Source organism: Phycodurus eques, chromosome 7 (genome assembly GCF_024500275.1).
Source record: "Phycodurus eques isolate BA_2022a chromosome 7, UOR_Pequ_1.1, whole genome shotgun sequence".
Lineage (NCBI taxonomy): Eukaryota > Metazoa > Chordata > Actinopteri > Syngnathiformes > Syngnathidae > Phycodurus > Phycodurus eques.
Window position 1 is genome coordinate 20125937 of NC_084531.1, and position 27747 is coordinate 20153683.

At 42.3% G+C, this 27747-nt stretch overlaps 1 protein-coding gene across 3 annotated transcripts; it reads left to right on the forward strand.

The window, feature by feature from the left end:
• The first annotated feature begins 1395 nt into the window (after window positions 1-1395).
• On the forward strand, window positions 1396-25154 carry LOC133404736 (tumor necrosis factor receptor superfamily member 19-like). Of its 3 annotated transcripts, XM_061680929.1 has the most exons (11): window positions 1396-1560; window positions 2649-2718; window positions 3732-3825; window positions 4165-4266; window positions 13360-13538; window positions 13721-13806; window positions 19605-19769; window positions 20330-20458; window positions 21784-21874; window positions 23282-23450; window positions 24650-25154. In XM_061680929.1, exons 3-11 carry the CDS (start codon window positions 3760-3762, stop codon window positions 24731-24733), a joined length of 1071 nt encoding a protein of 356 aa, XP_061536913.1. In that variant the 5' UTR covers window positions 1396-1560; window positions 2649-2718; window positions 3732-3759; the 3' UTR covers window positions 24734-25154. The 3 variants fall into 3 exon arrangements, with proteins under 3 accessions (XP_061536913.1, XP_061536912.1, XP_061536914.1); XM_061680928.1 differs by lacking the exon at window positions 2649-2718; XM_061680930.1 differs by lacking the exon at window positions 2649-2718 and having other exon boundaries at window positions 23282-23445; window positions 24650-24739.
• The last annotated feature ends 2593 nt before the right edge of the window (window positions 25155-27747 follow it).

The window sequence follows — 27747 nt, forward strand, 5'->3', positions numbered from 1 at the left end:
TAATATAACAGATTTATTGCGTTCCTCACACGATCAATCAAATAATGATTTGAGAGTTCCAATTAATGGCAGGTTAGGCAATGCGTTATGACATGAGCACAAATAATGGCGAGATTTGCTGGAACGGACATGTCCGGACATGTGTGGTAATTGGTTACTTGCTCTGCAGCAGTTGTGCTGAACCTTTGTCCCTCACTTCACACACACACACACACACACACACACACACACACGCACACACGCACATACATTATTGGATGTATTTTTTTTACACTCTTATCTTCTTAAAGTCTTTGATGATCCTATATTTTTTGGGCATTTGTCTTTAATATAATATATTCTGTCATTCTAACAAAGCCTGTGTTGAAATGCACACTGAAATGCAGGCTAGACCTGTTCATTTCTATAAAACGATACTTGTCGTCATACTGTAGTTAAGCAGCAACCAAAAAAAGAAGCTTCTTGACTTTGTAACATCTGCAGCCCATCGAGCGAGTCAGATGTCAGAAAGATGTTTTTCCACCACCACCACTTTTACAGTAGCCTCTAATCACGATTTAAATACTTTCCCGTTTCCACTGTGTTGCATATTCTCAAATTGGCATAGCAACTATCATCACAACATAAATCCGGAACATGCAAATAATGAAGGACTGGAACACAGTCACTGTTCTTTGTTGTTGGATTTATGTGGTGGCCGTTGCCAGGTAGAGTGAGGCCCTGCACCTGGCTTTTATTGAACATTCAACATAATCCTCTAAAAATCCCCTTGCAAGTGTGGGCCGTACCGGAACTATCTACTGGTTTCAGTGGTGGAAGACTGTCTACACAAGTAAACCATTTTCTGCAGCATTTGTCCTCACGGATTATGGAGCTGGAGCCTATCCCAGGCAAATTCAAATTAATGGACAATTTATTTACATGAACCTGACATGCATTTATTTATTATTATTATTATTATTTTTTTAAGAGTGTGGGGTGCGAGAAAACCCACGATGCGCACAATTACATCAAAATGACGTTTTGATGTAATTGTCAACGTTTCGATGTAATTGGCAACGTTTCGTCAATGTTACTTAAAAGACAAAACCACATCTCGAGACCTCAGTTCAGCATGCCTTAGAGGGCTCTGAAACTTAGTATTGCGTTTTGCTTTGCTTTGCTATAGGGGATAATGTACATGTGAATGTTTCAAACTCAGGGTTTAAAAAGTATTCCTATGCAGCAGCACCAGTGGCGTCACTAGGCCTACTTTTTTTGGGGGGGGGGGGGGGGGGGGAAGGGGGACTTGAAGCTGTTATTCCGATGTCTGCTGGGTGTTTGTGCTGATCTCAGATCAGAATGCGTCGCTGACGAGGACGCCCACTCGGCTCCGCCTTTCATGTGGGCGCTGAGTTTGTCCTCGCTGCTGCTTTCATGTGGCGCACGGGAGACTGACTGAGCTCTCCAGTCTTGCCCCGCTCGACGTGCTGAGTGGACCAGCGAGCGAGACCAGAACAAGACCCCTCTTCCCGGCCTGGGTGAGACTTTAATTTGGACCCACTAGCTCGTAGCTAACAGGTAAGACGTTCAAATGAGTCTTTTCTTGCCTCGCGTTAATCACAGTTTGTGGAGGCGGCAAGCAATCATGTCAACACACGAGCGCTAACTGGAGAAAAAAACAAAAAAAAAAAAACACTCAACTAAACTAGCCTTTTTTTTTTTTGATACAACAGCAGCATAGCAATTAATAAAAAGTTGACTTTTAAGTACTTTGTGATGCTATTCTAGTGATTCTGTGCTGAAGTTAAGTCTGAACTATTTAAGGGGCTACTGAGTGTTTGTGACACTTTATTTTTGACTTGTTAAGGTTGCAGCCGTCCATTACTAATCAATCAGTCTACTAATGTCTGTAATGGGAATTGGAGGGCAAAATATGGAATTTTTCAGATGCCAGGACTGCAGTGAAAGAGACCTAATGTTGCTTTGCCTATGCACGCTTTATTGGTGGGCTTCTTATAGCCTCTTCAAAAGTGTCTTTCAGATTTGTTCTGTATTCTCACACTTAAATTCAGCGTTACATGCTCAGATAAATGTAATAAAATCTCACAAGGCATTTTTTAAAAACACATGAGCAAAAAATAAGCTGTATTAACTATCTTCGGATTTTTCTTCAATAAAACAATGTCAAGGCATTACATTAGATATGGGTACATCACATATTTAAAGCAAGGGTGGGGAACCTACGGCGAGTGGGACATACATAGCCCATGAGAGCACTCAACCCGGTCCGCCATGCAATTTTTAAAACAAATAAATGCTTTGGAACTGACCTACCAATACTCACAATTAGGGTTGGGCATTGACAATCGAAAACCGATTGGAACCGGGACTAACGTTCCGGTTCTCTCTGAACCGTTCAAATTTAAAAATTTCGCTTCCCGTCTTCGATGCCTAGTCCTCCAGCCGCGAAGAAGAAGTGGCGAAAAGCAACGAAGAAGCGGCGTAAACCAATGAAGAAGAATGGGCACGATGACGTGCTTGTGCCCAAGGGCACCGGCGGCGAACAAAAGTGTGTCTTAACTTTGTTAGAATTAATGAACAGTCGCCTCAGTGCACCACTTGGAATAAGATTATATTGTGCTAAGGAGTTTTCCCCCGATGTGCAGCGTCTGACGCGCTCCGAGCCTCAGCCTACACCGCGCCGAGCTTCAGTCAAGTCAACTCTCAGTCAATTGGGTGAGTGAAACAATAAAATATGTCTATGCCAACACTGAGACAGCTAACAAGGTAAACGGTTGCTTGCACTTTTGCACTGATGGTTTTTATAATTTATTTTAGTCTTCAAACCAACGTAAGAGCCGATGACAGGAAAAAAACAAACTAGCGCAACGTAGCAACTTTACATCACAATGAATTGGGACAAAATTCACATCTCACGTCTCACAGTATCACAAACACTAACCTTGTGCCTAATCAGTGGGTAAGGAAAGGCATCAACATTTTATAGCATTTGGTTCCATCCATTAATAAAAAAATAAAAAAAATCCCCGGTGCCGTGTGAAGTTACTTTTCGTGCCAAAATGCTGAGTTCCCTTCAAAATAAAAGGCTACAAGCTTAAAACAAGAAGTAAAGTTAAAACTTGCACATGAAACAGAATACAGGGGTAGCTATATAGTAGCTAGTAGTAGTAACTATTTTAACAATGCTGTCAGTGAAGTCAACTCTCAGTCAACTGGGTGAGTGAAACAATAAAATCAAATAGTTAAAACAGTTCAATTAACTATTTTAACAATGCTATATTTAACTTTAAGCTGAAACATTAATTAATGAATATTAAGTCAATTAGGTTAGTTCCACACACATTGCTTTGGGAACCTCGAGTCAAATGTTCATTTTAGTCTATGCTGCGGGCTGCTAAGAAAAGGGATATTCATAATTTGGACACACTTTATATAAACCACGCAAACTTTTTTGACCCAGCCCCCTAAAAGAATCGGAATCGAGAATCGTTTGGAACCGGAATCGAACTAAGGAACCGGAATCTGAACCGGAATTGCTCAAATTCAAACGATGCCCAACCCTACTCATAATATATATAAATAAACATTTGTTCAATCGTTGCATTGTATTTTTCATAAATATATTATGTAAGGCCCTCAGAGGACTTTCTAAAAACTGAAATGGCTCCTGAAAGGAAAAATGTTCCTACCCATGAGAATTGAACAATGGTATTTACTTTGTTTTTCAGCTGTTAGCTACAAAAGTAGCTCAGCACAATGGTCCGGATGATTCAAAACTCCATCTCGCTTGTAATTACTGTACAGCTCTTATATTCAACTCTGGTAAGTGAGTGTTTTTCTCATTTTGAGTAGATGTGCGCTCACTAGGCTTTTTTGTATCATGATGTAAAATTGTATTGTATTGTGGTTGTAGATTTTAATGACTTGGCTGCATGACCCTATTGGGTCCATTGCTTGGCTGATTTAGTTCACTAAAACAATAGAGTAGCACCCTGGAAGTCTTCTCATACCAAACTTGTTTTTCAGAGCACCAAGAACCCTTAAAGTCTTAAAATTATGATACACAATTTTATCCCTTGTCCACTAATGATAAAAGTGGTGAAATGCAGGAATTTCCTAACCATCCTCCACCAACCATGTCTCTCTCTGATTCCTGCAAAGGCTGAAGAGGAGAGCAGGGAATGCAAAGAGCAGGAGTACAAGGACCAGTTTGGGAATTGTAAACCCTGCAAGCAGTGCGATGCAGGACAGGAGCTATCAAAGGTTGGGAAAGAAATCCTCTTGTGTGTGTGTGTTTTCTCTCTCAAAAAGATGTGTTTAAACAACTTCCACTAAACTGCAAAATAACTGTTGGTCAAATTAGTAGCCATGTTGAAAGCAAGGGAAACTGTTGAGTTCGTGCAAAGAATGTTTCGAAAAGTCCATCTTATCCAGGCAAACAACATTATTAATGACTTCCTCTCATTCATGCAGCGAACAGGCAAGCCGTTATTAGCTTTAGTCCAACACGACCTGTCTTTATTCAGTCACACCCATACTTTTGACCTTCTACAGCTGAATGGCATCCATTGTTTCCCCCTTTCCCAGTGGCACCCTCTCCAACTCATTGTCTCCACTATTTGAAGCTTAGCTAAGCTTACCGCTTTTGGAGTTGGTCATGGATTATTTTTTATTTTTTTCCACCACTGTAGTCTGTTCGTGTATTTATTTGAGTGCTTTGTATGAACAGGCCTCTGTAGTGTCAGTTAAGGTTGGTGAGTCGAGGCTTTCCTTTCTGGCAGCATCTATTCCTCTACTTGTCCCAGTGTATCGACAGTGATGGAAAGCTGAGTAAATTATTACCAACAGTCATGATTGAAGAAAAAAAAAAGACTACACAGTAGAAACGAGGGATTTCATAGTTTGATGATGGGGAAATGAACAATCAGTTAATGAATCTTCGGCCTCTCGCCTGAAGATAGCTGGGATAGGCTCCGCAACGCCCGTGACCCTAGTGAGAATAAAGCGGTACAGAAAATGGATGGAGTGATGGATGGATGGATGGATGGATTTTTATTGGCAAGGGAGAATCTCTAAATGTTCAGACATCCTTTTTAGACCCAGTGTTTTGTTGATCAGAATCATAGTGTCAGCAGGAGGAGTTTTCCTTCTTTAGATTGCAATCTGGTTGAAGCTGAATCAACAATGCTTCTGGTGGTTGCAGTAGAAGTACAGCGAACCCCCAGCTGCACACCGTTTGCTACCCACAAATTCACCAAATTCATATATTCACGTTTTTCCTCCGCTATTGGCTGAAAAACGAGCCTGTTCAAATTTTTGGCAGTCTTTCTGAAAGACCTTAAGATGCCACAAGATGGTGCTAAAGCCCTGGCTTATAGGAAAGTTGCAATTGGTGTCAAGGAAGTATGTTGATGTGATGCATCTTGGCTGTCAACTTAACTGCTTGACAATTACGGTCGTATTTTTATGGGTTTCGTAGGCAAAATACAAGCGCACTGGTGCTTTTTTCCCGAAATCAACTCATGTGTCAACCCTTTTTAAGGGTAATAAGATGAGTTTGAAACAATATTAAAGTGTTTTGAGCTCATAGTCAATTACTCTCGTTTTCCTTTTCGCTGTTCATGGCAGAGCTTGGTGTCTTTGCCCTGCAAGTAGCGGTGGTTTACTGGACTGCACTTCATTTGACCTTAGTTGCTTCACGATTTCTTAATGATCAACTATTCGCTTATTAATTGATATGTCCACCCTTTGCAAAAACCTCAACATGTTTTAAATTTAGGTAGCACATATAGACCACAACACTGGAATCTCCAAGTCAGATGCTTCTAAAGTCATACAAGTAGGAGAACGTGGAAACCTTGTGAGATTTTAGCTCAGTGTTGAGTGTCCTATTTGTTTTCTTTGGCTTTTTTAGTGATGTCACTACAGAAATATACCAGTGATTTCTAAAAGAATATGATGAAGACTGTTGAACAGGAAATACACACGGGACGCGGGAAATAATGCGCAGTATAATATGGTCCAAGTAAAAATAAGTCAACATCATTTATTAACATCCATCCATCCATCCATCCATTTTCTGAGCCGCTTCTCCTCGCTAGGTTCGCGGGCGTGCTGGAGCCTATCCCAGCTGTCATCGGGCAGGAGGCGGGGTACACCCTGAACTGGTTGCCAGCCAATCGCAGGGCACATAGGAACAAACAACCATTTGCACTCACATTCACACCTACGGGCAATTTAAAGTTGTCAATTAACCTACTATGCATGTTTTTGGGATGTGGGAGGAAACCGGAGTGCCCGGAGAAAACCCACGCATGCACGGGGAGAACATGCAAACTCCACACAGGCGGGGCCGTAGATTGAACCCCGGTCCTCAGAACTGAGAGGCAGACACTGAGAGGCAGTCAGCTCTGTTTAGGAGCGTTATTGTTAAGAGACCCACCTCCCAGGCACACACTGTAATCTTCATATGCATGTGCAGTCAAGTCAGTCCATCAATAGCATGTATTGTTTAAGTAATATAAAAATCTAAACAAGTCATAATAATCTTCTATCTATCTATTTTGCTACATCTCTTGCTCTTATTATATTGTACACATAATGTGGCTTGAAATACACAGTAAATTGTATATAGTATACATGTATTAATTGGGCCCCACATATCAAGAACCTGGATCGTAAGACAAAAACTATAGCAGAATGTACAACATAAAACAAAATAACCTGAACTCCACTCAGCAAACTGCCTTTGACATACTGTATGCTGCACCTCAACATTAAGAGCTGGTGAAAATAAACTCTTGACATGTGTTGCACATATGCGTTTAAGCCCAGCTGACTTTAATGTCAGTGTGCACGGACTGTGCTTTGTGATAGTCTTCAGTAGCCTTTGTGTGTCCCTGCCGGCTCCAACGGGCATGAATGCTGCTAGCACCCTGGGGTCCTGGTTAATAATTGGCTGCCTCATTCTTTCTGTGAAGGTGACAGGATGGCAGCACGCAGCAGAGACCCCAGCCCAGCCCCCAGAGAATGTTTCCCAAGGAACAACCTCGAGTTTAAGCTCTGTAACCAAGACAATCTGTCCATATTCAGACGTGACTGTTTAGGAGGGAAGCAGACTTTTGGATTCCCTCTGTGCAGCTGCTATAGAGATCCCAAAGGAATGTGCCCCAGTTAGCAATGGATGTTTGCCTCTGGTAGCCGGGCTGAGGCTGGCAAACATCAATTAGCCCCTTCACACTAACTGCAGCAAAAAGAACCACCCACAGAGAGGCAACATCCATTACAAGCTTTTTGTCTCAACCATATTTCATTCCCTTGTTCATGTTGTTTAAGGAATTGTTTCTTCTTTTATTTTTAGATTTGTCAAGCGTGAAGGAGAGGGAAATGAATTTCCTTCTAGTGCAGGCTGGAAAACGGCCTGTTTCCAGATAGGCAGACACATTACTTTAATGTGTCAAATGTTGTAGTATGTAGCAAGCTTCTAACATTTCATCCATCCCTCCATTTTCCATACCGCTTATCCTCACTATCCTTTCAATACAGGACTTTTCGGTGAAAGATCCAATTATTTAGCAACAGAAGCATCACAACTGTAAATGGCCATATAAAAGCTTTAATAATCTCGGGGAGAAATGGTTCAGCTGTAACTAACATTATGTTCACAATTGCTTCATTACCGGATCAGATGACTGATCTCCCCCTTGTGATCCCTAGCTAATCTCAGAAATATCTCTGTGTGAACATGCTTCAGTCCGTTCTCCCTCCTCTGTACTGCTGTTAGTATTGGCGACCTTGACCAAACAAGAACCCCATGTGGTTAACCGTATTGAGACTCATCTCTTCGTGAATCAATTAATCGATCAGAGTTGGAATAGACCCCTGAATTTTAAAGAGTACGTATTATGGTGTGCGTCATTGCTTGTATACAAAGAGTTTAGTCTCTGGATTGCCTGCCGACTCATTACATATGAATTTAGTGAAAAAGTATTTATTTTGTGAGTTGCCTGTTACCCGAAAATGTGTGGGTAAGCAAGCCATGCACAGATCTGCACACTAACTGAAGACAAGTGTAATTTAGCTTCTTGGGGTTGATGTGTTGCTACCATGAGTGACAATACAATCAATGCTTTAACAGGGGGCACTTCGAATGTACAATTGTGATTCGAGGCTCAAAACAGCTCCGGGCCTGGACGTCATGGTAAGGCAAAGCCGTGCTAGTATCTGTCGTCTGTGTGTGTTCCGGGTTTTGTCTTCCCCCCTGTTTCACACACACTTGCTCCTGTGAGCATCTTCACCACGTGTGCCTCGTTCACCCTAATTACCTATTGTATTTAACCCCGTGTCTCATTCCCTCTCATTGCCAGTTCGTTGTACCTTGTCGTCGTGTTCCAGCATTCGTTGTTTCCACGTCACAGACTCACAGTAAGACGAGACCCTGTTCCGATTATCGACCTTGCCTCTTTGCCTCATGTTTTTGGATACTGTTGCCTTTCTTGGATTGTCTGCCTGTGTACCGACCTACGCCCGTCTATTAAACCTCTCTTTTTGGAAACTGTCCATTTGTTTTGGAGTCGTGCATTTTTGGGTCCTATCCTCTGTTCCGTTCATGACAGAACGAACTGGCCATAACATGGACCCAGCAGACTCAGGCCCGGTGCGCAAAGCCCTTCAAGCGCAGGGTCAACGCCTCTCGAAGCAGGATGAGCAGATTGCTGCCCTCCACCTTCATCTAGAGGGACTGTCAAGGCATCAGGATAATATGATGAGACAGGTGGCCTCGCAGTTTGAACTTCTTATGAAAATTATTCAAGAGAAGGAACCAGTTGGCACCACACCCAATACCGCCACGGTATTTCCATGTGAAGCAGTCACCATGCAGCCACCTGCCACCTCCGCTGCTGTCTGCCCACAGCTCTCTCGACCGGAGAGGTTCTCTGGAAATTCTGGGAACATTAAGCCGTTCATCACGTAGTGCGAACTCCACTTTGAGCTGCAGCAGCTGCCTTCCCCACCGAGCGGGCAAAAATCGCTTTCGTCATTTCCCACCTGACTGGTCGTGCGGAGGCGTGGGCTACTGCTGAATGGAGCCGCAATTCCGCCGCGTGTCATTCATGGGCTTTTTTGGTAAAGACTGGAGCAAATTTTTCAATTTCCACTCCTGTTCGTGAGGCAGCTCGCTCCCTTGTCACCTTACAACAAGGCAAGCGCAGGGTGTCAGATTACGCGATTGAGTTTCGCATTCTAGCAGCTGAGAGTCATTGGAATAATCGGGCGCTACTCGATGCCTTTTTTCAAGGACTATCCCCCGCCGTCAAGGATCATTTAGTCCCGCTAGACCTGCCGACCGACTTGGACACTCTCATCGCTCTCGCCGTAAAAATCGACGAGGCTTTTGGATCACGAGGTGGATGGAGATCGGCGGAGAGCTGCGTCACCGCGCACTTGGAGGACGAGCCTCGGTGACCAGCCAAACCAAGGCAGATCCCCTGGTTCCGGTCTCAACCCACTGGCTAGCGTCCCCACGGATGAACCGATGCAACTGGGCAGGTTCCGTCTCTCCCCTGAGGAACGTCAACGCCGCCTGAGGGAAGGGCGGTGCTTCTACTGCGGTCAGTTGGGTCATTCCGTGAGCAACTGTCACGTCAAAGTTGCCGGTGCCGGTAGCAAGGGCACAGGAGAGGTGAGTCTGAATTTCATTAAGGAAGACCCTACACGGGTTCTTCCTAAAGTGACACGATGCTCTCCTGATCAAGAAATTCATACATCTGTATTAATTGACTCTGGTTCTGACGCAAACTTACTCAACTCCATCCTCGTTAGACGTATGCACCTTAGAACCTTTGAAATAAAACGTCACCGCAACACCTATGCTGCAGATGGCAGTTTTATGGGCAAGATCACTCACCGCACCCAAACACTCACATTGACATTTCCTGATTCTCACTCGGAACGCATTAGTTTTCATGTTTTTGACGCCATGAATCATGACCTTATCTTAGGGAACCCATGGTTGAAATTACATAACCCCCACATTGACTGGCCCTCTGGGCAGGTTATGTCATGGGGCAGCAATTGCGCCCGGAACTGTTTCAAGCCGCCATGTGATGTTCAGGGCTATGTTAATAAGGACAATCCACAGACCGCATCTGGGGATCCTGATTTATCTCAAGTGCCCACCTGTTACCAGGATATTAAAGACGTTTTTTCCAAGTCCAAGGCCAAATCCCTTCCACCCCACAGACCTTATGACTGTGCTGTTGACTTGCTGCCTGGAACCACACCCCCACGAGGGAGGTTGTTCTCTCTTTCAGGGCCGGAACACAAGGCCATGAAGGAGTATGTGGAAGAATCTCTGTCGTGTGTGTGTGTGTGTGTGTGTGTGTTCCGGGTTTTGTCTTCCCCCCTGTTTCACACACACCTGCTCCTGTGAGCATCTTCACCACTTGTGCCTCTTTCACCCTAATTACCTATTGTATTTAACCTTGTGTCTCATTGCCAGTTCGTTGTACCTTGTCGTCGCGTTCCAGCATTCCTTGTTTCCACGTCACAGACTCACAGTAAGACTAGACCCTGTTCCGATTATCGACCTTGCCTCATGTTTTTGGATACTGTTGCCTTTCTTGGATTGCCTGCCTGTGTACCGACCTCTGCCCGTCTATTAAACCTCTCTTTTTGGAAACTGTCCATATGTTTTGGAGTCGTGCATTTTTGGGTCCTATCCTCTGTTCCGTTCATGACAGAATCGACACAATTATATTAGCCCAAAACCCTGCTGGGGACCATTTTCTGTTCCAGCTGCCGATGCCCTGGTGCGCCAAGCAAGGCCCTTAAAGGAATGCTTGGATGAGTTTGGTATGAGAAAACATGAGCACCCTGACCTCAACTCCATCAAACATTTTTGAATGTAAACTAAAAGCCAGGCCATCTCACGTCCAGCTTCAGTTCTTATACCTGTCCAAAGAGTGTAGGATGTTTTCTAACCATGCATTGTTTTGGACCACTTGCATCATCGAGTGTAGTGTCATATCTGCTAGTTGCAGTACAGGGTATCGCTTTTGCTGGGCTTTGTTAGCTGTGGTAAAGAGGACACTGATCACTCCTTGTGATGTTCAGCTCTGCCGGGATCAGAGAAGCAGAAGTTGGCTCCATTTTCTCTTTGTTTTTGTGCACCGGGGACTGTTTGTATCAACCGTATGTGACATAAGCCCCCTAACTGCCGTTCTGTGCCCCATAGCCAGAGCTTGTGCCACTGCCAAGTCTTGAAACTTCATGTGGAAGTGAAACCCACTAATGAAGACCTTTCTTACCCTAGATCAGTGCTGTGGCAGATCTTTGTATCCCCTGCCTGTACCGAGACACTTTTTCTAGCAGCTGTACCCAGACACGTCATCCTTATTTTGTCTTTTCTGTCTGTAATCACTCATCAGTCACCCTCTTTTTCTCACCCTTACTTCCGTCTCGCTCTTTCCCCTGATGGACAGCGGGGCCTTAAATGGAACGCTCATAACAACAGCTGCAATAGTCCATCCTAAGCTGGTGCACCTCAGGCCAGGCTCGAACCAAGGGTTTAGTATCAGGCTTGCATGCGTTTGCCTTCAGAGGACTGAATTCCTCCTCCTCTGCGGTGCCATCAGTGTGTCACATCTTTGCCTCGAAAATCTCTTTTCATTTCTCGCCAGCCTCCTTCCCCAACTGCCATACCACACTCTTGTGCCCACATTCCGGCACGACTGCATGCCCGGGCAGTGAAATGGGACACGGGCGAGGAGAGAAGGGACGAGCTGTTTGAAGCTGACCTTCACTTTAATGATATATGAGCGCCTCCTTCCCTGTGTGTTGTCAAAGCTCGACATTACAACACTGGACAAAAGGAGGGCAGTGTATGATATCACTCAAGCCCCAATCAGTTAGCTGTCCCATCACATCGGTTCACATGTAAATTGCCAAGAAAATGTGACTCCTGTTTGGTACCAGTGAGCAATTATTGATATTGTTATTGGGCAAGCACATCATTCTACCCAGAAGCAGAAGTGAGCGCTTCAGGTTCTCCTTTGTGTCCGCTTGCCATCAGACTTGGAAACAGGAATGTGGGCCACAGCTAGTTACGACACCCCCTCAACACCAACCTCAACCAATAGACTCGTATATAGAGACTCAATGCTTGTTAAATATTTAATTTATATATATATATAAAACATGGCGCTTTATTTTCTATAATTTCGTTTTAAAATTCTTGAAGGCCGATATAACGTTTTTATTTATTTATATTTTCTTTACTGTTTTTTTTTTTTTTTTTAAATCTGCATTGTGCTCTGTGTTGCTTTGCACACTTGAATTTCCCCTCAGGGCAGCATTAAAGGATTATTTTATTGTGATCATCTCAACCCAAAGCACTTCATCAGGTCTGAAATAGCTGTTTGTTAGTTTTTGTTTTTTTATTAGATGATGTTAGGTGGATCAAACCAATAAAGTAGCGATGTGACCTCCCCGACTAGAAGGCATATTTTCACTGTACTAGGGAATCTTAATGTATTAAGCAGAATTATATTCATCCGTTCATTTTTTTTTTTTTGCTTCCTGACAGTATCGCTTGGCGTTCAGGGAAATACTACGTTGTTGGAGTAAGACCTGCTGTCTTATTTTGTTTACCTTACCATTGACTGTTGCAGCTGAATTCTACAAAGTTGACAAAAACAAAATGTGTCTGCAGTTAAAAACAAAATATGTGTCTGGAGTTAAAGATACTATCCTAGCCATTGTGCTACCCTGCATCTCAACCACTTATCTCCTCCCTGCTTCGTCCACAACGTATCTCAGCATCTGGCTGTGTTCAAGTGAACACGTCTCAAAAGATGCTTGAGCATAATCAGATCAATCTCACAGGAGAGGGAAGCTGTGCATTTGAGGTGCACTGTAAATAGTTGCACACAAAAACGTGCATACACTATAATTTTCTCCATAATCCATGTGCCCTTCTTGAAGTGTTTCCTTTGCTGGCTGGCCTCTCAATCAACAGGACACCCAGTGCGTGTGTGCCTGAAGGACGAGTCACACAAAGTAATGAAGGTGCCATAATACAACAGCGGGAGTTCCTCACAGCCTTTATTATTCAAATGTATAGCCTGTCTGGGTCTTCCAGTGGAAGGCTGCTCATTCAGTTTGAGAGAGTCAGGGAGATTATTGGTGGTGTAAAATGGACTATCCAAAGAGGCAGTCCACGGTTCTCTTCTGAGCCCACGAGCCAAGATCATTCTTTAATTCCACATGCCTGGTAGTCTACATTCAAGCCTTCTTCTCACCAGTTACACTAACCCCACCACTTACCCGGTGTGTTTCTTCCTTTAATCCCTTTAGGAATGTGGCTTTGGTTATGGAGAAGATGCCCGGTGTGTACCCTGCAGGACCAGTCGCTTCAAGGAAGACCGCATTCTCCAGAAGTGTAAGCCTTGTCTCGACTGTGGACTCATCAACCGCTTCCAGAAGAGCAACTGTTCTACTACCAGCAATGCTGTGTGTGGAGAGTGCCTGCCTGGGTGAGAGCACAAACATACCATTGTCACACTGCTGCGTAAAATCGCATCATAACACGAAAAGAAGAACATTTTTGTCAGACACAAATCTTGAAAAATGATTTGATGTGATCAGAAATCATAAAGATTCTGACACCTGACATTTAACCACATTTTGATAACGATTTTGATTGTGTTCTCTGCAGGTATTACAGGAAGACAAAACTAAGTGGCTTCCAAGACATGGAGTGTATACCCTGTGGAGACCCTCCGCCTCAGTACGAGCCTCAATGTAAGCACATTACCTTGCCCCACACTTTGCTTGTCATCACCGGGATATTGTGTCATGTTCTCATGGATACAGTGCAACATCCAAAGTCAAACATACGTGCTGACTGGAAACTGGTCAGCCTCCATTTTTGTTCTAATTTCAAAGCAATTATTCAGTGCAATTAAATGCATTCGTTCCAGGGTCATTAGAAAATCTTGAACTGTAGAAGCAGTGTTTTCATTGAAGTTTGTCATACAAACGTAAAAATAGGTTAACTGCTGGATAGTAAGGCCAAAGTAAATGAAATTAAAAGTAGCCCCCCGTTTATGATGCACAAATTGGCTTAATGCTTTTTGACATTCCTTATCGTAACTGTCATGCAGTTGTATAAATAAATTGAAAACTTGAAATAAACAAGTTACTCATCCTGTTACACCTCTTATGTTATGAATGATGCTGACTTAATGTCATTTTAGTCATTCATCAGTTCACTTCAGTTCATCCTTCTGATTCTCACTTTAAGGTTATATATATCACGTTATTTCTTAAATGTTTGGTTGACCTCAAAATACAGTAGTATGACTTCAGAGGAATTTGCCTTGACTGTAATTCCTGTGCTCATTTACGTTGGTACTCCCAAGAGTCTGTTCATTTGTGCATGTCGGCCACACAAAAAGGAGGCAAGGGGTCAAGCAAGGCTAACTTTCCACTCGGCCTCAGATTCAATTATCTTCTCTCCTCCAGCCATTAGGGCTAGTTAATGATTTCAGGTTTCCACATAAAACAAAGAGGCGAGTGAACTCAAACCTTTAGTAATTGAGTGTGACTTCCTGTTTGTGGAGAAGATGGCCGCTGTTTCCGAGGAGGGTTTTGGCAAGCCTTTGCTTCAAAGTCCTGGCCAGGTTTAGCACCTATGTGTTAAATAAATGCAGACAGCTCTGGGATGATATCGCACAACTCTCCCAAAATGTATTCTTTCTGTTTTCAAGACACCAGTAGGGAAAATGTTATCGAACTTTTTTTTTTTTTTTTTTTTTTTTCCCCCCATGTTGTTGTGGACAGTATTGATGTTGGCTTGTCCCCCCTCTGTGGGCCTGATGGTCTAGCTATGCAGCGTCCAATTGTGATACTGGAGGAGGCCTGCGAAACAAAACAGTCATTGTGTGAGAACATAGCTGGCAGTTAGCTCCGACAGGGATTCTCAGCGGAGCTTTTCCAAATGTTTCATGTCTCCATCCAGTGTTATCTCGAGAAAGTGGTGAAAACTGAAAGGCTAGATTATTCTAATAGGTCTCACTGGCCCGTGGCAGCATTGCAGCTGTGCAGGGGAGGCTGTCAAGCCTCTGGCGTGGACTGTAAATCGTAAAGCAGCCCTCCTTTCTTTCTCCTCTCTTTCCCCCAGTGACCTTTTTTTAGTCAAAAAAAGATTTGTTTTATGGACTCTTAAGTGTCTAATGGGTTTCATCTGCTGAACTTTTTACTGTCACGGTAGAGCAGAGCAAACCATACAAACACACACACACGCATGCAGACAGATACATAAATGCCTGTCGAGATACACATTGTTCTTGTCAGACCTGCTTGGATTGTTGTTGGATTTATGCAACAGTGCAATGGGAGTTATAGCTTCTGTTGTAGTCATAAATATGGCATCTAACAGCTAATGTATTTTAAAGAGGATGTCCCAGCTATTTAATGAAATACAATAAAACAAAAGAAATCAGGAGGGCTGCAGCTTCTGTTTGCGCAAACTAACCTCGAGCTCAGGTCCGCAACCTTGATAGTGCATCAACAAACTCAATCATGTTGACTTACTTAAAACCTTCCTTAAATCGCATGCACACATGTGCGCGCACACACACACACACACATGCTGGGAAGGCAAGGAAACGTTCCTTACTGCCACTTAAAACGCTTCAAAACAGAGCCATCATTTACCAAAGTCATTAACATGTTAGTGGTCCATCATTATTTAGTGGTGCCGCACAAGCTATAACACCTGCCTGTGAATATTCTCATTCATCCAGGTCATTTCATTCTCAGGGCATTGAATCGATCACAACTGGACTGTTCTGTTTGTCTTAGAAGACGTTTCGCCTCTCATCCGAACAGACTTCATCAGTTCATGCAACAAGCTATAACAACACAAAGATATTTTTAGCCTTTTTTTATTTATTTATTATTTTTTTTTAAATTGGATGTTACAAATTGTTCCATCCCACATCCAATCCACTACTAAAATATAAAAAAAATGTGATCAAAGCAACTCATAAAAGAAAACGTCCTCCTCAAGTACGTTGACTGCATTTATTTTAACTGAGCGCGTAGCGTATCCACTGTTTATCAATTGAAGTTACATATATTACAGTGGAACCTCAATAGAAAGAGGCCATATTACTGTGCAGTACAAATTGTTTTGTACTTTTTTTTCATGGCCTAAAACGCCCAGTACTGTACAAAGTTATTGTAAGTAAATATTTAAAAAAAGCTTGAAAATGTTTGAAAGTTTCACATTTTATCCAAACCTACCACACCGGTCGGTATGCTTGGTCATGGGAACATTGTTGACGTACTGTACTCTCATAGCCGAGTTGCTTTCATGAGCCGCTCTCTCGCACTTGCTCTCGCTCTCGCTCTCTCTCTTTCTCTGCGGTCTACAGCACAATAGATATAACCATCATGACATGGCCGTGACATCAATGCCCCACATTCAACATGGCCACCACTTAGGCACGTCATTTGGAATTGGATTTATTTATTTTTTGTATATTTAGGACCCGTAAATACGTCAATCCCATTCTCTTCCTCCATTGCGCAGCCAATTCTGGAACTAACAGACTTTGTCAATGTCATGTAAAGTGACAAATGGAAACTATTTTTGGACACATTGTTGAGTCCGACGGCGCGTTTTATCCGATATACGTTATATCGGGGTCCGTTTTATCGAGGTTGCGCTATACTTCCAAAAATTGGATAACATGCTCATGAACATATGCCCTCATCACAATACTAGGTACCGCTGCACAATCTCATGAGCTCCACACGAGCTGTATCAAAATGTTGACCATTTATTTTTAGTAATAATAATGCATAGTTCTGCATGATTGCAGGAAAAATTAACAGTCAATTAGTTGCATTTTTAATCTTACTTTTGAGGTGATTGATAAATCTTTGTGACTATTCTGAACTCAGTTGTGGTCGGTAAGCGTAATGGCTTGTTGTCAATATTAGCATATTTCTAAACTGCTAAAATCTTTCTAACATTCCAGACTTGACTTTACGACCATGTTAACCAAGTCAGAATGAGTTAGTGTGAGGAATGCTCCCTCGTAAAGTGAGCGATGTGCGATCGCCTTTTCGAGTTCAGGGTCAAACTCGCTCACTTCTCTTTAAAGTGTTTGCAAAGGCACAAATCAAAGCTCCAGACTGGAGGCGGGGAGTCCATGAGAAAGACTGAGGTTTAGAAGGCTGGTTTATGTGGCGATACAATCAGCAGGTGAGCTGTCTTCAATGGACCAGTGTTTATTTCCTGCAGATGCTTGGCGTCTGATAACAAACTTCCTTTTGTGTTCTGAGAGCAGATGATGTTCCTCTCGGATGGATTGGATTGAACCTGGACAATTGCCACATCAAACACACTTGCCAAATAAAGATCAATGATCCATAAATATAATAATAGGATGACACTTTGTCATGATCAGCTTAGTCTGTCTTTCTTTTATTACGCTCTTGTGTGAACAGGTTAGCTGAGCTTTCCTTTGTTACACATTCATCCACAATTTTAGTCATGTCGATAATACTGTTGTGTAGTTGCAGAAAGGTAACACTATCGATGAATAACAAGCAATAGGTCTTGTTTAACTTGTTCGCTGTCTCATCGAGATCTGAATCTCGTTTTTAACCTTTTCAGGAGGAATGTTAAGATACCCTTATCCCCTATGTGGCTGAATAACCAAACTGCCAAAGGAAGAAGTACTATTTACATTGCATAACAAAGAGTCATTGGCTTGTGCAAGCTCTTTTTTATGATTAATGTGCCTCTAAAGCAAACACTGCGCTCATTGAAGATTTTCGCAGGCATTCTATTCCATCTGAAGCCTCTCTGATTGTAAGAACCTTTTTCGGAACCACCCGCTCACAGAGAAAATTCAATTATCATACTGATAAAGATCAGAGACAAGTATTTAGAGCCATAGGCGCATGTCACATTCAGGTGAGCTGCTAACTCGTCAAACAAAAAAAGCTTACGTCGTTATGTGGTGCATGCAGCATGACGGTGTAATGTTGGATTGCACTTATAAAGCACTTGACAAGTATTTGTAGGTGAGCTCTAGAAGTTGTAACATGGCTGTAGCAAAAATACTTCAACATCCAGTTCAATTCTTAAGCTCCACATGAGCCTGGGCTTAAATATATTATAGTTTCAATTTGCAGAACTTGTGATCAAGTCCATATGCGGTATACTACATTGCTGTATTAAAACCGAATAGCACAAAGTGAACCTATGAACTGCTAAAAGTGACAGATGACCTCATTGATTAATAGAAATCTAGAATAGAAATTTAATTTACAACTTCAACAGTAGACAAATGGAGCATTAAACTGTCTTAAAACGCTCATGATGAATGAAAGCAACATCATTAGTAGTAAAAGGCAATTCCTACCAAACATCAGTGCCGGTTCATCTGCCGATCGTTGTGTTACGCAGTCTTAAAAGATGATGAGAACTGTGTGTTCTTTATTTGTTGGAACACGCAAGCTGCTTTCCTGAGGCCATCAAGGGAAAGTGTGCATGTAGGGTCCTCGCGCCAGTGCAAATGTGACATCTCAACTGCACTGAAACAATCGCGATATACTGCTAGCACACACAGACTTGTCTTAATGATTTCTGAAGCTGTCTGTGGATGCAATGAGACCGGAGTGTCAGGGACTCTTAAATACAAGTTTAAAAAAACCCTTGGTTTCGTAAATCGACGAAACCAAGGGTTCTCAAACTTTTGGGGTCCACGGACCCCTTACATGGGAGAACTTGCACTTCTAATTTTTTTTTTTTCCATCTCTCATGAGTTTTATTTGCTGTTTTTACCACTCTTTATATTTTTCCTCTAAAATACTTTTTCCTTATTGGCGAGATGTGCTCGACAAACAAACTTGCCTTGCCTAACATTTTTGATAGTAAAGTCCAAGTTTAACACGGGAAGAAATCAATATTTTAACATGTTAATTTAAAACAAAATACTACTTTATTCTCACATTATGCCTTTATTCTGCAAAAGACGCCATTATTCTCGAAAAAATAGGACTTATTCCTGCAGTAAACAAAAGACAATGCAGGAATGTCAGATTTCCGTGACGATACATCATTATCATATCATCGTCCCTTAGCCCAAAGCCAACGTAGGGAGGAGTAATTGGTTGATAGTATTATGTTTGTTTCACTGTTACGCCGCTTCCCATATGTACGAGTAGGCATGCGGACCCCCAAGCTGCGGACCCCCGGGAATCCGGGGACTTTAATTTGAGAAACACTGGTTTAGAGGGTCCTTGAGGCAGAACAAACTGTGACATCACATCTGCATTGCCATTGAAGCAATAGCAATATAGTGCTAACACACAACCGATGTCTCACTGTTTATTGATGCAATGGGACTGGCGTGCCAGTGACGCCTAAAAAGTTGTTTCGTGTTTTAGTTGAGCTATGAGGACAGCTTGAGTAAACCGTGCATGCCAACTGGTGTTCCTTCCTGCTATTGTAACATTGGATGTGAGAACAGGTGATTCACACTGACTGAAAACTGTGTGTGTGTGTGTGTGTACAGGCAGTGGGAGAGTAAACCTGGTGCCTCTGTCCTCGGTGGTGAGCAGTCCTCGCGACATGGCCCTGGCTGCAGTCATCTGCAGTGCTCTGGCTACAGTGCTGCTGGCCCTGCTGGTCCTGTGTGTCATCTACTGCAAGAGGCAGCTGCTGGAAAAAAAGCCCAGTGGTGAGTCGCAACATCGCTTCGAGGAACGACACTCTGGCTTGGGTGAAAATGAGTTTTTCAACAAAAAAGTTACGCAAAGGCGCTTTAAACATTGCATATTTAAACACCAAAATACCCAACCAAACCTTATAATTTTGTCTTCTAGCGTAATGCTAAAACACTGAATCCCTGAAAACACTTTTGGCCACTTTATCTTCGCTTATTCAATAACTTTGGGGGTTTAAAAATGCAATCGTGGTCCGATTGCATTTTTTTTATCCGCAGATTTTTCGTCCTACCCACTGTAATATGAAATGCCATAGATGGGTAAATGGAAATTAGCGTCAATGTTACAGTAATTGTAAATTACTACTATAACACATGTAGCAGCAACTCATAAAAACAGAGCATACGGCATTGCTAAAGATCCACCATATAGCGGCGACGCAAACGATGAACTGCAATATGGCGGAGAAAGACCGCAGTCTCAGTTTGCCTCCCTTTGTAGCTATAACAGTTCTTTTCTAAGTTGTATGTCGTCTGCGCCATAATATTGTCATTCCTGCAACTTGTTTAACCAGCGGCGTCTCTGAAGTCCGAGGGCTGTCAGTACGGCGGGGCCGAGCTGTCCTGCCTGGACCCGCGCTGGCTCCAAGACTTTCCCCAGGGAGCCTGCTGCCAGTGTCACTTTGGCCCCGGACACACATGCGGTAGGCTGGATTGTAAACACACGTGCATCTTTATCGCCGGCCACTTCAATAGGTACACCTGCGCACGCAGTATTTGAAAATCCAATACAAGAGCTCTGTTACAAATTCTTCCTTAATTAATCTTAGTGTTGCAATGCAGTTTAACATAACTGCAATCACATTAAACACATAATTTCATGGTACCTACAGTGTCAGTCATCAATTATCACAAAATGATGGTGGATCGTTGGACAGTGAAGTCATTCAATTACTTTCCAAAATAAAGGCCTTATTATCCTCATAAATGACACTTGAACTTTAAATCGACTATTTCAAATTCTTCAAAATGCCACCGAAACATTTTCGTCAAATATTTGTCAGATTATTGTGATACAATATTGAGCCCAAAATACAGTACGGTGGTTTGCATGTCTGCCTCACAATTCTGAGGTTTGAATGTCAGCTCTGCAGTTTGCATTTTCTCCCCGTGCTTGCATGGCTTTTCTCCAGGTCATCCGGCTTCCTCCAACATTCCAAAAACATGCATGTTTGGTTCATTGAAGACTAAATCGTTCATACTGTAAGCGTGAGTATGAATGGTTGTTTGTCTACGACCAGTCCACGGTATACCTGTATAAAATGTGAATCAAAACCATTGTCTCCAGTTATCTCTGCGAGACTAGCTCTTTTCAATATCAGGTGACTGGGTAATAAATCAATGTTGATTAATGACATCATTACGACCTATGATCTGGACTTTTTGTTACTAAATGAAACGTGGTTAACAGAAAGTAGCTGTAATACCATTTTAAACGAGGCAACACCAGCTAATTTTAATTTTATGAACAACTGTCGAACAGGGGAAACACACACATTGAGTTACCTTGTATATGAAATGCGCTATATAAATAAATTTGCTTTGCTTGCTTACCTCGCCTCTCGTCCAAAGTCAGCTGGTATATGCTCCAGCTCACCTGCGACCCTTATGAGAAGTGTTTTAGAAAATGGATGGATTTATTATGTCACTAATATTAATATATGTGTGACAGTATCATATATAGATCAATAAATTATTACTCATTAAGACTTTTAGTGGCTATAATTAACCAATTTATGTTATGTAGTTCTTTAGAACTTAGTTAATATCAATTATCTGATTTTCCATTAAAAAATATTTGCGCATTAATACCACTAATGTGCTGTCAGGGTTATTCAAGAGTGAGCATTTTTATGTCCCGTTTTTTTGGGGAGAGTACATCATGCGGCATTCAGCCAGTATTTCAGACCTGAATACGTGTTACATGAGCTCATGCTTTATGGTGGTCTGGTTGTATGTGTGTGGGCAGGTCAGGTCCACCTGATCCCGTCACTTTGCTGCGAGGAGAGCTGCAGTCTGGACAACGCACACTTTCGCTCTCACACCAGCCTCAACGACAGGTGAGGAGGTAACAAACACGCCTACAGCGTTGATAGAAGTTACTAGGACTCATGAAGCCAGTTTAGGCACCGAGCAGCACACTTGAGTTCGGTCTGTAAGTGGCAAAGCCGATCTGGCCACTGTGTGTTTAACTGTGTGACTCAGAAGTGAATTAAACAAAGAGCTTTGGAATCCTATTGTGCTTTTTGTCTTCCTAAACAGAAGCAAGAACTCACACCAATGTCATTCAATCAACTGTCTTGCTCCATCCCACAAGAGTTATTACAGTACAACATACCCTTTACAGCGTTTGACAACAAGCTTAACTGAAGTGTGCCACTTTACTCTTTACAGAGATCTCAGTGAAGTACTTAGAAATGTACACTTTAAGGTATAGTGTACATTATTTTGTTCATCTTTTGATCATCATTACTGAGGGACAATCTCAATGATAAATTTATCACTAAGAGGTCTGTCAATTATGTGGAATTGATTGTTCCTTTGTTGCAATGTTGATTGAATCACTACTTTCCTCTATCAAGAAGTCGTACGAACACTGGCATGGAAACGGGGGTTCAGAACATTCAGACAGCACTTCCCCCATTCTATTAAAAATTATGTTGGGTTGGGTAGGCAGAGTATGGCCCATGGGCCACATACGCCCTGTTTCGCTCTTTAATCTGCCCCACTGACCATTTTTGAAAGTAAAATAAAAGTTTTAAAAATCACGTGGCCCTTACGCACAAAGGTTTGACAACACTTGGGTTTAATTACTTTGATTGAAAACGGTTTTAATTCAATAGAAATGTATACTCATTCATTGCCAGCCCTCCCAGTTAACATGCATATTTGACATACTGTAGCCGTGAATGGCAGTGAATGACTTTTAAAAGCTGCGACAATCGAGTCCATTTTTCCCAGTCGATCAAGGAAATTCTGTCAAATGCCCAGCCCTTATTATATTTTATAATAATAATAATGGAATAGCAGTATAATTTTCTTTCATTATTGTTAAACTCAATATACAGTACTGATATTTGCCTTCACCAATTGGCTGAGAGAAATCACATGGTTCCACTGTGTTATATAGTGAGGCAAGTGGTGTTGGTTTTGACTCAAATCACCATATACGGTTTCTTTTCCTATTTCAGGGCTAAATATGCACAAAGCTTGTCAGACTAGTTACAGTACACAGATACATTCCTGACTGCATTGTATGTACAGTACATCACTAAAATTTAAGTTGCTATGAAGATGGAGGTGGACTCATGTCAGCGCCACTGACCTCACTTATGTTACACTTCAGCTTGTCATTATTTGGAAGTTCTGAAGTCAAGAACCAAGCTGCAAAGCGAAAGCACAGTGGGCTGCAGCAACCTGGCAGATTCACGTTGATAATTTCAGTCGGATTGTTCCACACTCACCAGAAACCCGGAGCAGGACGAAGGACTGGCAGGGCATGCTGAGACCGCGCCGACAGAGGCTATCCCGGAGGGTTTACGGAATCTAGAAGACGACGAGGGCGGACGCAGCCCGAGGGAAAATTCCCCCGAGAGACAACCAAGCGAGCAGCTGGTGTCGACCAGGGAGGGTGAGGTGATATTTTATCTGAAGCATCCTGCTCTCTCGGATGATTTATTTATTATTGCATTTGGAGTGTTTTGGATGTCTTCGATGCTGTGTTAAATGACTTGCCTCAGAGCAAACTGCTAAATGACTTGAGTGACAGGAAAAGTACGTGAGCCCAACATGCTCAAGATGCCCCCACACAAAAAACATACATAAATTTAATACAGTAAACCACAGTTTATGGCGTGGTCTACGTTCCAGAACCACATGCAATAGGTGAATATAATTTAGTTTTACCCATCCCACATGCTTTGAACATATTGTAAAGACACACAAAGCACAGTGTTCTCTCACTCGTAGTTCTCCAAAAGGAGCCAAAGCGTGCCCGTTTGTCACCCCCAGTTGAAGTTTACTGTAAAACTGACAAAACAAAACATAACAAAAAATGGAAACACTAAAATGTTCATCCAAACCATGTAATTTTGTCTGGTAACTCAATGCTAACATATAATGTGAAATGCCATAGACATGCTAACGAAATTAGCATCAATGTTATCGGGGTGGGTAAAAATAGATTCATCAACACATGCAATTCTTCCCCCTGCGATTCAATATCGATTCAGCAAATCCTCTGAATCAATTCACCTCCTGGCCACTGAAAGGCCAAAATGTAATTATACACCTTCAAACAACTGCTACTTTAACACACACTGAGCAGCAACGCATACTAACAGCATATATTTTCTCTTTGCTCTGTGGGAACAATGAAAATTACCCCACTGGAGTTGAGTTGGGGAACTTTTGTACTTTTTCTTGTGATTCTTCCATTTCACTACATGACTTCCAGTAGACCTTAGTGCTGTCCAGGAGCATGTTGTGGCAAAACGTGGTATCACACTGAAGGCGCACAAGCGTAAATTCAGACTTGCCTGAAAAAACATTTTAACAAAGCAATTGCTTAAAAAAAAATTAAACAACATAGCGGGGGCACGAAAGATGTAAATGAAGATGAACTCTGTATTTCTTGAAAAGATGCCCCTGCAAAAAGTGTTCTGTTGGTAGAAGGCTGAAGTGACAGTGTGTGTGTGTGTGTGTGTGTGTGTGTGTGCGCGCGCCCATGAAGAACAGCTGGTACGAGAAAGAAGAGCTGACTTGAAAGTGGTCCGGTGTCTGGCAGAGCTCAACTGTGTTACTAATCAGCGTGTGTGTTGATCTTCGTCTTGCAGGATGACACACATTGCTTTGCTTCCAGCAGCCTAGACTCACCAGCAACAGCAGCGTCCGGATCTCCTTTCACACGACTCGCCTGAACTCACCACTCCCTCCCCCTCGCTCCCATTTAACGCACTCTCCAGTGTGGTCGCAAGTCGCAGCTGACCACCGAGGTCAAACAAAGTACCAAGAAAAGCCACGATGTGAAGTGGCCACATGTCCAGCAGATGAAAGTGAATGAAGTTCAAACACGCAGGACGATTGACTTGACCACACATCACATCTGACGTTTGCGTATAAAGTCGTGACGTGTGGAGAGGCAAATTAATGCACATTGAAGGCAATCTTAAGAACACACAAGAGGCTTGTTCAAGTGAATTGTAGATAATGTACAATAGTAAATAGTTGCATATTTTTGTAACATCGCCATGACTGATCTCACATGCTGCATTTGTATGTGTTGATGGTCCCTGTACTTGTTTTATATATTTGTAAATAAAACACTTCTTCTTCTTCTTGTTCCGTACCGCTTATCCTCTTGAACAGAAAAATGTTCATTATTTTAGCCTCACTTATTAGGTACACTTTCACAATCTAAGCCAGTTCAATAGCTCTCTTTATAACAATAATGTCGTTTTTAATTGACACTGTAACTGTAGTTACAGGTTCATGTCAATACATTTTAACATTGCAGAAACGTTGATTCATTTCAGTTGTTCAATTCAAAAAGTGAAACTAAGATGCACTCAACTCACGGGAAAATACTTTTGAGAAGGCCAATTACTACCTAAATTCTATATTACAAATTCTTTTAATAGTTTCTCATGTAATTTTCCAATTTATTGATGTGTATTGTTCTTTTTGATAGCTGTAAGCTATATCATCAAAATGATAAAAGAAAGCAATGATATATATATATATATATATATATATGAAAATTTGTCTTGGTAGAAAACGTCTAAGTGTTTCACTTTTTGAATTGAACTACTGAAGTCTTCTATGATATTCTAATTTATTGAGAGCTAACAGTAGTGAATTATTATATTGCAGTGTATATGTAGGTTTTAGGGAGACACATTTAAGACTTAGGACCTTTTGGCTCAAATTTAAGGCCTTAGGAACCTTTTGATCAAATTTAAGACCCATTATTCAATAAATATGACCAACTAAGCATGGGTGCAGCCTTAGGTCACAGTTTTAAAAAAAAAACAAGTAGCAAAATATTTTTTAATCCTGTTGACTATAAACTAATTTGGCAAATCCTATCCAGTTTATACAAAGAAACTGTAGCTCTCGCCTCCTCATTAGGGTTGCAGGTGAGCAAAAGGGCATGACAGCTGACTTTGGGCTAGAGGTGGTGTACACCCCAGACTGGTCGCCAGTCAATTACAGCGCACATAGAGATAACATTCATTCAATTTAGTCTTCAACGAACCTAACATGCATGTTTTTGGAATGTGGGAGGAAGTCCGAGTACCTGGAGAAAACTCGAGCAGAGATTCGAACTCCGAAAAGCAGAACTGTGAGGCAGACCTGCAAAACACTTGTTCACCTTGCTGCCCTTCACATACACCCTGTATCATTACTCTGCAAATAAAGAAAGAAAAACTAATGATTGGTGTTGATTGTAGCTTAGAATTCTGTCGACTTGTAATGGGAGCCGTTTCTAATTAATAACGATTTGAGTTTCCTTAGTCTACTAACTACATGTATAACAATTAACAGGTTTATATATCTGATAGTGTGAAGTGCTTTTTATATTGGCTCTCATTAGGATGTGCAGGTGTAACTAACGTCGTGGCCAGTGGGTAGCACACAGGGAATGGAAGTAACCACTCACTTGATGCGTACGTCAACAGAAAATGTCGTAAAATTGGCCTTATCTAAGTCAGGGAGAAGGGCATTTCATGGAAGACAATGTAATATTTTAAAAACGTTTTACTACTGTCAATGATATACAATGGTGGCACAGTGGATGAGTGCTTGGCACATAGATATAAATAGTTAGATATGACGCCCCTTTTGAGCTGCGTGCCTACTTACTGTGATGCTAAGATAGGAGGGTCAAAGTCGTCAGCGCATTACATTTGTGTGGAAGAAAACCAAAAGACCCAGGATTCTGGTACACTGTGCTGTATACGGTTGTGTACGACGCGGTACAATTATCACAAGGGAATTGGGAATAGTAACCCTCCATAGGTAACAATATTTGGAGGTCTTTTTTCAAATATGTATTGATAGCACACACCTTGGTGCTGGGAAAAAAAGTAAACCTCATGAAAATAGGTTTAAAAATGAGCAATGTACGACATCATTTCAATAGCCATGCATTGCCTTTAACGGGAATGTCGACCTCCCAACATGGCTGCCACGTCGGTTAGCCGACAAAGATAAGAGCACTGGCGTATCTGGCCTTTATATTTATGGGTTGACACATCTGCCTCACAGTTCTGAGGTCGGGGAGTTCAATGCGGACTGTGACCTTCCCGTGGGTAGTTCTCCCCGTCCCTACGTGGGTTTTCTCCAGGTTTCCTCCCACACTGCAAAATCATGCATGTTTGGTTCATTGAAGAGTCTGAATCGTCCATACGGGTGAATGAGTGTGTGTGAAGGGTTGTTTGTCGATATGCGCGCTGGGATTGGCTGGTGACCAGTTCAAGGGGAATCCCACCTCTCACCCAGTCTGCTGGGAGAGGCTCCAGCTCACTCGCGACTCTAATGAGGACCAGCAGTACAGAAAATTAATGACTAGATGGCACGCTGGATGACTGGTAAGCACATCCCCCTCACAGTTCTGAGGACCCAGGTTCAAATCCGGCCTCGCCTGTGTGGAGTTTGGATGTTCTCCCCGTCCCTGCGTGGGTTTTCTCCGGGCACTCCGGTTGCCTCCCACATCCCCAAAGCATGCATGGTAGGTTAACTGAAGACTCTAAATTGCTTGTCGGTGTGAATTTGAGTTGTTTGTTTATATGTGCCCTGTGATTGGCTGGTGACCTGTTCAGGGTTACCCCGCCTCTCGCCCAGAGCTAGCTGGGATAGGCTCCAGCACGCCCGCGACCCTAGTGAGGATAAGCAGTCCAGAAAATGGATGAATGAATGGATGGAATTATAT

Coding starts and splice junctions, on each gene's coding strand:
- LOC133404736 (XM_061680929.1), top strand. CDS start 3,760: ATGGTCCGGATGATTCAAAACTCCATCTCGCTTGTAATTACTGTACAG. Junction 4,267..13,359: donor CAGGACAGGAGCTATCAAAG/GTTGGGAAAGAA, acceptor TAATCCCTTTAG/GAATGTGGCTTTGGTTATGG. Junction 20,459..21,783: donor TGGCCCCGGACACACATGCG/GTAGGCTGGATT, acceptor GTGTGTGGGCAG/GTCAGGTCCACCTGATCCCG.